The sequence below is a fragment of the Gopherus evgoodei genome, chromosome 3 (assembly GCF_007399415.2).
Source record: "Gopherus evgoodei ecotype Sinaloan lineage chromosome 3, rGopEvg1_v1.p, whole genome shotgun sequence".
Classification (NCBI taxonomy): domain Eukaryota; kingdom Metazoa; phylum Chordata; order Testudines; family Testudinidae; genus Gopherus; species Gopherus evgoodei.
Window position 1 is genome coordinate 199067778 of NC_044324.1, and position 15811 is coordinate 199083588.

General features: G+C 44.0%; 1 protein-coding gene across 2 annotated transcripts in view; it reads right to left on the reverse strand.

The window, feature by feature from the left end:
* Nucleotides 1–5691: 5691 nt before the first annotated feature.
* CCDC88A (coiled-coil domain containing 88A) overlaps nucleotides 5692–15811 on the reverse strand; it is a 356902-nt gene continuing 346782 nt past the window's right edge. For both annotated transcript variants that reach the window (XM_030557801.1, XM_030557800.1), the window contains 2 exons: nucleotides 7297–7396; nucleotides 5692–6718 (listed from right to left, as the gene is read on the reverse strand). In XM_030557801.1, the coding sequence (XP_030413661.1) occupies nucleotides 7332–7396 (65 nt within the window). In that variant the 3' untranslated portion in view covers nucleotides 5692–6718; nucleotides 7297–7331. The remainder of the gene's footprint in view (nucleotides 6719–7296; nucleotides 7397–15811) is intronic.

The following is a 15811-nucleotide window of genomic DNA, read 5'->3' on the forward strand; positions in this document are numbered from 1 at the left end:
TGTATAGATAATGAAAACATTCACAGGAACTTTTTTTATTTTTATAAGGAATATAAACCATCATTCTTTAGGCTATAAGCAAAACTTTGCTGGGACAGGTTTTTCATATTTGTGCTTTACACATTTTTTTGCACCTACCTCTGAAGCATCTGGCACTTGCTACTTTCAGAGACAGGATATTAGACAAGATGGGACTGGTGACCCGACCTGATATGGGAACTCCTGGGTTTTTGTCCACCACATAAAGGTGCATAGTCACCATGTTTTCCATATGTAAACTGGCAGATGTCTCAAAAGGGATATAGTTTGACCAGACTGAATTAACAAAAAACTACATGGACGAGTCAATAGGAAGTTGTCCAACTATACATGAGTCCAACTATACATGAGTTTACACATTTCAGTTAAAGAAAAGATCCAAATGCAACATCTTACACTTAAGTAATGGTGGATGGGTTCAGTGCACTTAGAGAACTCTGGAGCCACAAATAAATACAGTAAGATGTTAAAATACAGGATAACAAATTTGCAAAAGTGAAATCACCCTTCTCTGAAAACTACCCTTTAAATTACTCTCAGTTGGGCACCCAAAATCATTGATCACTTTTGAAAATGTAGGCCAGCATTTTAATTTGACATCTGTTAAGTGTTTTAAAGCTAAGGAAGTTAATAAACAGAAATTACTTAAATTTCAAATAAGGGTCTAGTTACTGTCTAGGTGTTTCTGAGGTGCAGAGCTGCATTTGTGAAACTAATCTGGTAATTCTACAGATCTTGATGTTCACAAAGCAGCCTAAATTTTCAAGTTAAGCATATTCTCACCTTCTCCTCAAAAAGTCCAGCATCTGACACTTGTTCTCAACAACAGTAACAGCCAAGATTAATCAATTTCAAATACTGCATAGCTACAACTTTTTGAAAGTTTGTGATAATTTTTGTACTTCTGAATTTCAGTAAAATGTGTTGTTAGTGTTTTATAATACTGTAGCAAACTATAGTTAAGAGATATTCCTTCACAAATAAACAGCAATGTGAAATAATATAACAAAGCAAACCAGAGGAGCTCTGCTACATTAGTATGACTCCCTTTCTGAACAAAGATCCACAGATCATATTAAGAGGTTATGGAAATTAAGTGATGACAGATTCATCTCTTATTTAACACCAGTTCCCTCCAACACCCAGTTGACAGAAAAAAAAAGTGTGTGTATACACAATGTGAATAAAAGTTATTTGGTTTGGCATTTTAATAATGTTCTTAAGTGTATACAATGGCAAACATTTTTTAAAAAGTCCTTAACAGGTATGTAAAGGAAAACACCGTTTTAAATACGCATTTTTGTAAAATGGTGTTTAAATTCTGTGTCACACCCAGACATATTCATTTAAGACAATTCTCTTATCAATGTAATATTACGCAAATAGCAGCATAGTCTATACTAAAAATTATACGAGTTATTTTGTTGGAGTTGCATGCTATCTCAGACAGAGAAAGCTTTAAAGAAATAATACATTGAGGGAATGCTATAGTAGCCTCTGCCATGATAACTCTGAAGAAAATGAAGTGGAAATTATACATCACATGATACTATATCATTTACTATAATCTTAAAATTAGGAGCAACAGATTTTCCACTTCATGTTCTAAACTGATGTAGTATTGTTGCACTCTGTTGAACAGCAGTTGTGTTTCACTCCAGAGGTGCCTGAACTTCAGTAGGGGTGAAGGAGCTCTCATATTACATATATATAGACTGTTTAAAGCAGTGGCTCTCAACCTTTCTAGATTACTGTACCCCTTTCAGGAGTCTGATTTGTCTTGGGTACCTCAAGTTTCACCTCACTAAAAAACTACTTGCTTACAAAATCAGACAAACATATAAAAATGTCATAGCACACTATTACTGAAAAATTGCTTATTTTCTCATTTTTATCATATAATTATAAAATAAATCAATTGGAATATAAATATTGTACTTACATTTCAGTATATAATAGAGCAGTATAAACAAATAATTGTATGAAATTTTAGTTTGTACTCACTTCGCTAGTGCTTTTTATGTAGCCTGTTACAAAACTAGGTGAATATCTAGATGAGTTGATGTATCCCAGAAGACCTCTGCATACCCTCAGGGTTATGCATACCCCTGGTTGAGAACCACTGGTTTAAAGGATATAGAGATTGTAAGGGACGTTTATAGTGAAAGCAGTTATATAATTTTTTTTTTTTAACTTATTCAGAGGGTAAAAATCATAGGAGCAATAGAAGATCTGCTCATGTCCCTTTGCCCTGGGATGCGATCTGCAGAGGGAAGTACTGGGAAAGCAGTGACAAAGGGGAACTTCTGCACTCTTTCTGGGCTATTAAGAACAGCCATACTGGGTCAGTATCCCGTCTTCTGACAGTGGCCAATGCCAGGTGCCACAGGAAGCTGAAGCCCGAGCACTACTGCCTGGGGCTGAAGCCAAAGCCCAAGCAACTTAGCTTCATGGGGCCCCTGTGGTGTGGGACCCTGGGCAATAGCCTTCCTTGCTACTCCCTAATGCCAGCCTTGGCTTTTAATCTTCTTGATATGCAGAAAAACAGTTGTTGTGGCACAGGTGGGCCGTGGAGTTTTTATAGCATGGGTATGAACTCAGAAAGGAAAAGGTTGAGAACCTCTGAGGAGGAGACAATCTTGGGAGCTGTCAAGTGCCTGTGTTGAGTTGACTAGTGTTCTCAACTCTCAATAAAATCCATGGTACTTGAGGACCCTCAGCACCTCTGAGAATTGAGCACTATTTGCTGATAATCTACTGCATGTCTAGGCCAGACTAAGGAGCAGCTTCTGGATCTTTGCTTAGGTAGATCAAGTGGCCCCAAACCTGCTCAGAGGGATATGGGAGGGTAGGGCAGTAGTTAGCATTTCAACCCACAAGTCAGGAACAGCACCTTAGTAAGAGCTGTGGTGCAGCCCCATGGCCTGCTGCAGTTTGAAGGATGAATTCTCCCAACTCCCGCCTTATTTTTTCCATACAAAGACTGAATGCCTAGGCATTGGGAAGGGGAAGAGTGAATTTCACCTTTAACACATTCATTTTTATAATTTAAATTATATATAATAAATGTACATTTCATGCTAAAGCCTGCCTGGTGCCATAAAAGTGCATTAGGAGACACAAAGATGTAAAGACAGACATAATAGGATGCAAAAGGCAGCATGTGTAGGAGGATCTAAAATGTAATATTAGCCAAACTTATGAGTGTATAAAAGAGCTAAATAAATGCAAAGCCAAGAAAGATGCAAATCTGAGAAAAAAGACATGGCCAAGCAGAAACCTGGAAAGCTCATATGCAGCTTATACATCAGAAGCACAAGATGGCCACAATAGCTGTGCATAACATGCTTCATGGAAAAGCAATAACACAAGCACCATGAAGCATGTTGGTCATGCCAATATACCACCCTGACCTACAATGGCAGGATTTTTCCTGGGTGAATACATTTTCTGGTATCCCTCGGTACATATTGTTGCCTAGCCTTTGCAGCATATAACTAGGATTTAGCGATTAGCATGTATGCTTGTTAAATCAAGATAGGAATGCTTACTTATACTACTGAGGCTGCTAATAATTCAGAACCTAATGGCATGAGGTGCTGTCAATCCCCACTCTAACCTATGGATGTTGAGGCCATGCAGCAACTCATAGGGGCAGACCCTTAACAAAAATTCAGAAGTGTGATCAGAACGAACAGAGAGATGCTTTTAAAATATTTTATGTTTCTGGTGTCTCCCACTATAGATACCTTCAAGTCCTTATGAATGTATTTAGCACACCGGCACTGTACTTTCTGTCTGCCAAACAATGTAAAGGGAACTGTTGTCTCTATGGGCTAGATCCACAATGGGGACTTAGGCTCAGGCACTGCAATGCCTAATGTCTAGGCACCCTGCTGCCCAGTAAATTCACAGCCCTGAGTTAGGCATCTAAGAATGGGATTCAGAGAAGCCAGCATGCTGTGTAGCTAAATGCCGGGAAGAGAGGTAGGTGTGCCTTAAACCTCATTACACAAAGGGAATTCAACAACTATGTTGAGGCTGGAGGGAGGTGCCTCCCTCTAGTTGTGATTTACAGCTATGAACTCTCTTCTGGAGTTCGACACCTAGGGAAAGACGGAGACCCACTGCAGAATATCCTACAGCCTGGTCATTAGGGCACTCATTTGGGAGGTGGGAAACCTGAGTTCAAGTCCCTGCTCTGAATCAGGCAGAGTGGGGATTTGAACTTGGGTCTTCTGAGGAAGTGCTCGAACTATTGAGCTATAGGGTATTTTGGGCTGGGGCTCTCACAGTGTCAAATGTCCAAGTTATTCCACTTTGTATAATCTACTTAAATATTCATTAGTGCAGAACACCATAACCATCTCCACTGTATTTTGGTCAGAACTTGATCTGGTAGGCATGCTCTTAGGTTGCTTATGAAAATGCCCACAGGATCAGGCCCCGCAGGTGAGGCAGGCAGAGTAACAGCTAGCATAAGTATCTCCCAGGGTTTAGGTGCTGAGCATTTCATCACCAGCATAAATGTAGGCACATAGAGGACTTTACTGGTGGAAACTTAGGTACCTATGGAGGTAATGGGACAGCTGAACAGGGATTTTGAGGATCTAGATTTTGGTTTTAGGTGCCTAAACTCTTTTGTTGTTCAAGCCTTATGAGCCCAATCCTGCCTCCATTAAAATCAATGAGAATTTGACACTGAAAATAATGGTAGCAGGATTGGGCCCTCTATATGAGAGCATTAAGTCAGTGATAAAATAATCTATCATTCTGACAAACTACCAGAATGTATTTTGTGTGGAGAATGGAAATTCTGTTCTGTGGAGGATTAAGAAATTTGTTTTAATTCCAGTTAGAATGACATCTGACAATTTCAAAATTCTCTCCAAAAGAAAATTAAAAATGGTTTCAGATCAAAATGTTTTATTTTGACAAAACTAAAACTTGTTTAGATTTAGATTTTTTAATTTTATATTATATATGATGCACCACAAATTTCAAAATGAAGTTGTTTAGAAAGGAAAAAAAACAATGTTTCATTCTGATTGTATTGAAACAGGATTTTTCGACATTGTCAGAATCACCCCCCTGCCAACGCCCCCCCAAGTTTTGGCAAAATCAATATGATTTACAAAGTGTTTCAATTTCGACAGAACTGCATTCTCGGATGGAAACTGTTTGTGTCAAAGATTTTCCAACCAGCTTTAGTCATTATAGATGATAGTGAAAGCCTAAAAAATAAATTATTACTACTTAAAACTATATACAGCTGCTCTGCCAAACAAGCTAAGGAATGTCGTGAACTTGGTGTAAATGTAGTCCATGGTCCTGATTCTGCAAACGCTTATGGTCATGCTTAACTTTACTTATGGGAATAGTTCCATTAATATCAGTGGGACTAATCATGTAAAATTACTCATGTGCATAAGCCTTTGCTGGATTAAACCCTATGAGGTTACACAGTGAATTTGATTTTTTCATAGACATATTAATGCATTTATTCATATATAAGAAAATAAAATGTTAATATTTAATATAAATTGGGCTCGAGTGATAAGTCCATGTACTTTTCCCTAGATTAACTAAATCTGTTTTCTATGCTCTTGTAAATGTCTTCAAGACAACAAATGCGTACAAATATTTTAAAAGTACTAATAACATTTATCGATTTTAATGTAGAATTATAATTAACAGAAGAGAATGTCGTATTAATAAAGGAGAATCTTAACGAGTGAACTGATTGTAAAATGCAGATTACATTATTTACATTGTTTTTTCCCATAAGGAAACCTTTTAAGCCACAGTCAGCACACATCAAAACACAAATTAAAAAAAGTTAAAACACAAACATTAAGTATAAGACAGTTTTATCCTGGGAATGCCATTTGTTGAAAAACTACATTAGGGAAAAAAAAGTCTTAGTAAAATTATTCTTGTCACTCTCCTGTCAAGAACTTCTGAACATATCTGTGCAGTATAACTTGTGCATCTGGAAAACCAAGAATTTCTACATAATGTGAATATTCCATCACTCCATCTTTATTCTGAAGTTGTTCAAATGTTTTCATGTAAGTAAACAGAATTTTCTTTTGCAGTATGCACCAAAATAATAATCAGCACAGATTTTTCTTTGAAAGAGCAACAGCATGCAGATTATGCTAATCAAATAAGCCAGTGAAGTGCCAGTAAGCTTGTGGGTTTTTTGTATCTGTATATACAGTAAATTTCCACAAAATACTATTGCATTTATTTCAGATTTACAGAACTAAATATAAACTGCTAGATTTTTGCTAATTATTAGCAGAAGCTGTAAGCAATCAGTGGCTAAATTCATAAACAAAAGATGAAAGTAGTAGCATTTTATTCCTGGAGTAATTCTTGAGCTCTTAAATGGTTGGTCCTTAAGCAGATGAGAACTGTCCTTTATTCAGTAGATCTTAACAGTGCAATGTGCAACAATTCCTAAAACCGTCTAAAAAGTTTCATCAGTAGACTCCAGTAGAGCTCCTTGATTCAAGGAAGGAAGGTTTGTATTTCTTGCCTGCTCTATTCACGAAGAATTGTAAAAAGTTCCCTTAATGTTTTAAAAATTATTATTATTGATTCCTATAGTTGACTGTCTTGTTACTTCAGAAATAAAGGCTTCATACTGAGACACTGAAGGACACTTTTCTCTCTGTGTTCAATTGAAAGGTAGAAAAAAGAAGAAAGAGAACATAAGAAAAGCTTGAAGTGTAGAAGAGACACAAAATTCAGAGTAAAGAACTTAACAGCATGCATCAGAGATTTAGTGAGAACAAGAAAGGGACAGAATGCCAAAGATAAACTTTACATAAAGGCAGTTTCCCTGCAATATAAAATAGTTTATAAAATTAACGTTTTTTGCTTTCTAAAACTATTCTTTTGAATTTATCTGTCCCTTTCTAAATAAGTGACATAAGCTCATTTTCTTGAAGCTTCCTCTTATAAAGTTTTAACAGTTTTTAAAAGACATCCTGGAAATCTTATATATAAAAAAAATATGTCATTTTACAAGGAAAAAAGTGTTTAAAGATTTCTTGTTGCCTGCCCAGACAGGCAAAATACTCCAACTACAGCTGTCTGGTCTGGCTTTACTAATAAGCAAGATAGAAAGCCAGTTAAGCAAGTAATATTTAAATCTGTTAATGCAATGTGCACTTATTCTTATAGGTAATGCTGTTAGTTTGTTGTAAATGAAATTAATCTCATTTACATTTTGGGCAGGAAACTCACCACTTGGCCCACATCTCATGTAGTGGGTAATAGCATTAGGAGCTTTGTTGCTCCCTAGACCTGCTTTTTGAATTTCTGCTTTCTGGTATAGCTTCCACATCTGCAGGAGAAAAGCATTTCATGTTATTCAATTTGTTTAGCAGGATAAGAAAAAGCCCTCACTTAACAATACGCAGTTACGTAATAGTAGGATATACCTGCTCAAAGGTATAAGACGACTTTTTTGAGGGACAGGGTTGTTGAGGGAGAGGGAAGGAAGGAATTCACTAGAATAATCTACAGACATATATTAAAGGTAAACCTGTTATAAGAGTTTATATCTGCATTTTTAAAATAATCAAATATAAAATAATCAAATATTACTTTTCAAATCCACAAGAGGATAAATTCAACATTTAAATTTAATAGCCCTAAATCTGTGCCAGCATGAAAGGGCAAAACACCACTAAAATCAATGGAACTGTGCCCACTTACACCAGCAGAGAAATTGGCTCAACTTTTTTTTGTTTGTTTAAATCTGACTGCCAGTAACACATATATAACTATTTACTAAAATGGCTAAATTCAAGTCTGTAAAGTGGAAAATAACCTTTGCATGCAACAGATATAACATGCACAATATAGTATCTTAACTAAGTGTTCACTTAGAAAAGCAAAGCTTCAGGCAAACTTTTCGTTGAAAAAAAAAATTATTCCTGTTCACGGCAGAACAATTAATTAAATGTCTAATGTTCATTTTTGGCTGATGACCAAATACTCTGAATTATTATGCAAAATTTGATTTTTAGGCCTGGATTTCCATTTCTAAGGCCAGCAGGGACCAGGAATCGCAGAGACATGGATTAAGAAATGAGTGCACTGAATTGCTTCGTAGGAAGCCCTCTGATTGATCTAGGAGCAACACTGAAGGGATCTGAAGGGAATCCCACAAATCCTCCACAGCTGAAACAAGAATGAAAAGATTCAGCCATGATATGTAAGTATTTGTTAGGGAGTACAGTCCAGAGGAGTACAGAGGAGAAAAATTCTCTATGCACGAGCACATCTGTTTTTCCCCCCAAATATTAGAGCTGATGAGCAGCAGCTGAACATGGTTGATTTTTCAAGGCCATTAAAATATTCTCTAATAATGGGTCTGCTCCCACTCCCATTGGAATTGATGGGGCAGGATCAGGCCCAACAGAAATCCAGGAACACAGGGTTACTTTTAAAAGTCCTACGATCAATAGCACATCAGAAATTTGAAAAATAAGGGGAAATAGTTATAGTGGCCCAAGCTGAAAAAGTTCACTCCAGAACCCCAATGTGAAGATATGAAATTTAAAAGGGCTGATTTTCATTTATACAAAGCCTCTTAATTTCACTCTGGTAGTGTAAGGTGCCGGTAGTGAAAATGAATATAAAATAAAAATCGCATCCACATTAAGGCCTCTTTCTCTTGCCAGATTTATCATTTTATTAGTTATCAAATGTAAAAGATGGTTACTCACCTTTGTAACTGTTGTTCTTCGAGATGTGTTGCTCATATCCATTCCAGTCAGGTGTGCGAGCGCTGCGTGCACGTTCGTCAGAAGACTTTTTTACCCTAGCAACACTCGGCGGGTCGGCTGGGCGCCCCCTGGAGTGGCGCCACTATGGCACCGGATATATACCCCAGCCGACCCAGCCACCCTTCAGTTCCTTCTTGCCGGCTACTCCGACAGTGGGGAAGGAGGGTGGGTTTGGAATGGATATGAGCAACACATCTTGAAGAACAACAGTTACAAAGGTGAGTAACCGTCTTTTCTTCTTTGAGTGATTGCTCGTATCCATTCCAGTCAGGTGATTCCCAAGCCTTACCTAGGTGGAGGGGTCTGAGTGAGATGTGGCAGCGTGCAGAACCGCTGAGCCAAAGGCTGCATCATCTCTAGACTGTTGGACCAGAGCATAGTGCGAAGCAAAGGTGTGGACCGATGACCAGGTCGCTGCGCGACATATCTCCTGGATAGGCACGTGGGCCAGGAAGGCGGCTGATGAAGCCTGAGCTCTGGTAGAATGCGCCGTGAGATGGCCCGAAGGGACACGAGCCAGGTCACAGCACGTGCGTATGCACGCCGTTACCCAAGAGGAGATCGTCTGGGAGGAGATTGGTAGACCTTTCATCCGTTCAGCGACTGCCATGAACAGCTAGGGGGATTTCCGGAAGGGCTTGGTCCACTCGATATAAAAAGTGAGCGCCCTACGGACATCTAAGGAGTGCAACTGCTGCTCCTGTCGAGAAGAGTGAGGCTTTGGAAAGAAGACCGGGAGGAAGATGTCCTGGTTGGTATGGAAAGCCGACACTACCTTAGGGAAGAACGCCGGATGAGGTCGCAACTGTACCTTGTCCTTGTGGAAGACAGTATACGGTGGGTCCACCGTAAGCACTCGAAGTTCGGAGACCCTTCTGGCCGATGTAATGGCCACCAGGAAGACTGTCTTCCACGACAGGTACAGGAGTGAGCAAGTTGCCAATGGCTCAAAAGGCAGATGCATAAGTCTGCTTAGGACTAAGTTAAGGTCCCAGGTGGGGGCAGGGCAGCGTACTGGGGGATAGAGGCGCTCCAGGCCCTCAAGAAACCTAGTAACTAAGGGGTGGGAAAACATGGAGTGGCCACTTTCTCTGGGATGGAATGTGGAGATAGCCGCCAAGTGCACCCTCAGAGAAGATATCACCAGGCCCTGTTGTTTAAGAGACCAGAGGCAGTCCAAAACAGCAGGGATCGAGACCTCAGAAGGAGTAACATTCTGCGTAGTACACCAGCAGGAGAAACGTTTCCACCTGGCCAGGTATGTTGACCGAGTGGAAGGCTTTCTGCTACTTAGGAGAACGTGCTGTACCAGAGCGGAACAGCGTAACTCTTATCTGTTCAGCCATGCAGGAGCCATGCCGTGAGGTGAAGGGCCTGCAGGTCTGGGGGGCGAAGACTGCCGTGGTCCTGCGTTATGAGGTCTGGAAGGAGTGGTAGGGTAACTGGGCTGGCCATGGACAGGCTGAGCAGTGTGGTGTACCAGTGCTGTCTGGGCCACGCTGGCGCGATCAGGATTAGATGCGCTCTGTCCCTGCGGAGTTTTATTAGGACCTTGTGAACCAGAGGAAACAGTGGGAAGGCATAGAGCAAGTGGTGCCCCCACGACAGGAGGAATGCGTCCGTGATCGATCCCGGTGAAAGACCCTGGAAGGAGCAGAACGCTTAGCATTTCCTGTTCATGCGAGAGGCGAACAGATCTATGAGGGGAAAACCCCACCTCTGGAAGATCGAATGAATAACATCTGGTCTTATGACCATTCGTGACAGAGGAAGGATCTGCTCAGCTGATCCGCCAGAGTGTTTCGAACCCCTGGTGAGCCCCCCCAACCGAGAGATGACACATCTGTCATTAGGGACAGCGAGGGCTATGGTGGATGGAACGGTAGCCCTGCATACACAAGGGAGGGAGTCAGCCACCAGTCGAGGGAGTGTAAGGTGCTCGGGGGAATGGTCACCAGAATGTCTACTGGGTCCTGCCTGGGCGGTAGACCGAGTTGAGCCACGTTTGAAGGGGCCGGAGGCAGACCCTGGCATATTTGGTCACATAAGTGCAGGCAGCCATGTGGCCTAGTAGGCCGAGGCACATGCGAGCTGAGGTGGTCGGGGAGTTCTGCAGACCTCAAATGATTGCCATGATCGTCTGGAAACGTGGCTGAGGTAGGTAGGCCCTGGCTCGGGTGGAGTCCAGGGTTGCCTCTATGAAGTCCAGCCTTTGTGTAGGAACCAGTGTGGACTTTTCCGCATTGACGAGCAGCCCCAACTGGGAGAATAGGTCCGTGATTATGTACACGTGCTGTCTGACCTGAGTCCGGGAGGTTCCCTTGATGAGCCAGTCGTCCAGATACGGGAATACATGTATCTGTGCGACAACGGCCATACACTTCGTAAACACCCTTGGGGCCATAGAGAGGCGGAAGGGGAGGACCGTGAATTGGAAGTGCCGGTGATTGGCTACAAAGCGAAGATACCTTCTGTGTGGAGGGAAGATGGTGATATGGAAGTACGCATCCTTCATATTGAGGGCGGCATACCAGTCTCCAGGATCCAAGGATGGGATAATAGTCCCCAGGGAGACCATGCGGAACTTCAACTTGACCATAAACTTGTTGAGGCCTTGCAGGTCTAGGATGGGCCTGAGGCCTCCCTTGGACTTGGGGATCAGAAAGTAGCGGGAGTAAAACCCTTTTCCCTTCTCGTCTGGTGGTACCTCCTCTATTGCTCCTGCGGCGAGGAGAGACTGCACCTCTTGTAAGAGGACTTGCTCGTGAGAGAGGTCCCTGAAGAGGGACTGGGTTGGGGGGTGGGTAGGCGGGGTTGAAACAAATTGGAGGTGGTATCCTTGTTCCACCGTCCGTAAGACCCAGATGTCTGAGGTCAATTGGGACCACGCCGGGAGGAAGTAGCAGAGGCGGATGGAGAAGGGAGGAGAAGGATCCTGTCCTGAAACTGGTACGCCATCCTCGTGCGTACCTTCAAAAGGTAGACTTAGGCTCCGGAGGTGCTTTTGGGGGGCCGTTGTTTTGACCCCCTTGGGGTCCGGACTGGCATCTACGGCCACCCCGCCCGCACCTTCTGTTGAAGACTTGTCTGTGCCGGGACACAAAGTATGGCCGGTGGGGTTGGGGCCGGAAGGTTCTGCGTTGGGTCACAGGCATATGCATGGCCAACGAGTGCATGATGACCCTGTTGTCCTTTAAACTCTGCAACCTGGGGTCGGTCTTTTCAGAGAACAGACCCTTGCCATCAAAGGGTAAGTCCTGGATGGTGTATTGGAGCTCGGGTGGCAGGTTGGAGACCTGTAGCCATGAGATACGCCTCATGGTGATACCTGAGGCCAGAGTTCTGGCTGCCGAGTCAGCCACATCCAGAGAAGCCTTGAGGGAGGTTCTAGCCACCTTCTTCCCTTCTTTAAGGAATGCAGTAAATTCCTGCGAGAGTCCGGGGGTAGAAGTTCTGTGAATCTACCCACCTCTGCCCAGGTGTTGTAGTTATAATGGCTCAGAGAACCTGCTGGTTGGCCACCCGGAGCTGAAGGGCACCTGCCGAATATAACATGCGGCCCAGTAGGTCCATCCACCTAGCCTCCTTTGATTTGGGGGCTGGCGCCTGTTGGCTGTGGCGTTCCCTCTCGTTGACCGATTGGACAACTAATGAGGAGGGAGGAGGATGGACATATAGGTATTTGTACCCCCGAGAGGGTACCATGTATTTCCTCTCAATTCCCTTTGCCGTAGGGGGAATGGAGGCTGGGGACTGCCATAAGGTGTCAGCAGTGGCCTGGATGGTCTTGATGAAAGGCAAAGCCACCCTAGTGGGGGTATCTGCCGACAGGATGCTAACAACTGGGTCCTCGACCTCCAGGACTTCCTCTACGGGAAGATTGATGTTCAGCGCTACCCTCCTAAGGAGGTCCTGATAGGCTCTGAGGTCTATCGGTGGGGGCCCTGATGATGAGGTCCCTGCCACCGCATCGTCTGGGGAGGAAGAGGATGATACGCTGGGGGTGAGGGGGTCCTGAATGGCCTCTTGCTCATGGGTCAGTTCCTGGTCCAGCAGTACCAGAGAACCTGGTGGATCAGTTATCTGTTCCTCTGTCCCAGCTGGAGGGGGACGGCTAATGGTGGCCTCTGGAGCTCGATGCTCTGAGGAAGTGGAGTGGGTCTGGAGCAATGGAGCACCTTGGGCCTGATGGTACGCCCAGGGTGTCCAAAAGGACCACTGGTGAGGTCCTGGGTCCTGAGACTGGACCTCCTGGAAGACCTCGGTAGGCACCTCCGTATCTCGTTCCTGGTCATAATAACTGTCCGCGTGAGAGGACACCGACGTCTGCCTGGATGGCCACGGAGGAGCAGAGAAACCTTGGGCTGAGGTTCCGACGGACCTCGCTCCCTTCTTTAACGGGGACAGGTGCCGGTATTCGTAGAGGTACCGGGATCGAGATCGGGACCTGCGACCAGACCGGTGCCGGGAGGTCGACCGAGATCTCAAGTCCCTGTGGTGTGAACAGCTCCGAGAGGTACGATGCCTGGATCAGCGCCGAGAACTGGAGCGGTGCCGCGGATAGTGAGGTGGAGAGCGGGAGTCCGACCGGTGCAGCGAGTCTGACCAGTGCCGTGTAGGAGAACGGTGCCTGGACTGCGAGCATCATCGAGAGCAAGAGCGTCGTCTTGACCTGGAGCGTCTGCGGGACCGCGATCTTGAGCGGTGCTGGTCCGCTGTGCCGACACACGGTGGTCTAGTCAGGGTCGGCTTGCCCCGAGATTGGATTACCCGCACTGGCGGTGCTGGGGGTAGAGGCAGTGCCGAGTCCATTAAGGCGATTAAGTCTCTCGCCGCCGAAAACGCCTCTGGCATGGATGACATGGTGAGCTCTACTGCGGCACGTGCTGGGGAGCTATCAGGCGCCGGACTCGATGGCCCTTGTGGGACCGGAATCAATGGTGCTGATTTAGTTGGTGCCACGGCGGGTATCGGCGCCAGACAGTCCGATCTGGGTGAATCTCTGGCGGCGGCGTGGGCGGTGCCAAAGCAGCAGGAGTCTCGGCCTTCTTCGACCTCGGGGAGAGGGAGCGACGTGGAGTCCACTTCGGTGCCGGCTGGTGCCGAGACTCTTTAGGCATACCGGTGCGATCCGGTGCTGTAGGGGTGCCTCTGCTCACCGACTGACCGGCGCTCGGTGCCGAAGGTGGCGGTGTCAAGGCCGCCTCCAGGAGGAGCTGTTTCAGTTTGATGTCCTGCTCCTTTTTAGTTCGCGGCTTGAAAGCCTTGCAACTAGGGCACTTAGCTGTTAAGTGTGATTCCCCGAGGCACTTCAAACAGGAGTTGTGTGGGTCTCCTGTTGGCATCGGCCTGTGACAGGCCGAGCACGGTATGAAACCCGGTGAGCCGGGCATGAGCTCCGGCACCGGGTGTGGGGAAGGGGCTACTCCCCGAACCCCGCTAAGTAGTACTAAACTAACTATACTATTAATGTAAGAACTTACAACTAAATCTATCATATGATAACAACGAGAAACTACGAGTAGCTAGGGAAGGTGGAGGTCAGCTAAGCCACACTCCACTGTTCCAACGACCAACACGGGCGGTAAGAAGGAACTGAAGGGTGGCCGGGTCGGCTGGGGTATATATCCGGTGTCATAACGGCGCCATTCCAGGGGGCACCCAGCCGACCCGCCGAGTGTTGCTAGGGTAAAAAAGTCTTCCAATGAACGTGCACGCGGCGCACGCACACCTGACTGGAATGGATATGAGCAATCACTTGAAGAACTGGTGAGTGTGGCTGCTCATGACAGACCATCAAACATATCATTACTTACTGCCCAATTTATAAATATGAAGAAGGCATTACTGCAGTAAATTCTGCTACTCCTGATGTAGCCATTTGGCTCGATCGTTGCTGCTCTACACCAGAGCCATATGGAAGAAGAAGATTGGTGTGTGAGAATTTAGTGTTTGTGAAAAGAACGAAAATGATTCAGAGATGGAAGTGCACAGTGGCTGGAAAAGTTTCCTTTACTTTCTCAATATCAATCTATAAGGATCACATCTAGGGTTGAAAAGGTAGGTTGAAATTCTGTGTCCCCTTCAATCATTGGCTTCACTGCTGAGCATCAACATAGGTCGCAAAGGTGCTGTTACTTTATTCTTAATAAACTCAATGTACCTCATTATAAGCTATCAGTTTTTCCAAGAAATAGGTTTGCTGTCAGTTACCCAACCACCCCAAAAGTACCGATGCTTGTAGTGTGCTTTCTGAGATCCTGTAGGATACTTCAAGATGTTATAGATTTCCTATATAATTCCATAGATAACTTTAAAAATTTATTGTGCATATTTCTGTTAATCTGGCAGCACCATATATGTTAAAAAATGAGTTAAAGAAATATGGAACAACAAGTGAATCAGAATGAAATGACCCAAGACTGATGTACTCTGTGTGTGTGAGAATAAGAAGAATTATGTTGACAGCATTTCTTTTATTGTATATAGGCTAGAAACTATCTTTAAAGGAAATACAGCAATGACATTAAGAAGCACAAGGCTGGATATAACCAAAGGATAAGTGAGAGATTTATCAGCCCATAAACTGTGTAGGTGTGCAAACATGGTAAAGGAAAGCTAATTTATGTTTTGGAAGAAGCTTAATTTGTTCCTTCATGGAGTCTCTCTAAGACACTTTATGTTCTGCACTTACTTCCTCCTCACACCTTCATGCAGAGGATACCTGGCAATAGATTCTCCAAAGTTCATCAATGATGCTCCTGTATCAGCTGAAGATATTTCTAGAGTGTGACACAAAGGAATTACTGCTTCCTTCATGAATAGTTAAGTGAACTATTCTTGCAGCACTTCTGGTCCTTGCTGACCTGGGACCAAAGGTATCAAATCTGGGTCCCCATGTAGCAGCGCTATGCACTGCCACGCCATTTCTGGCCAAAGAAGCACAATTGTAAAAGTTAGAATAT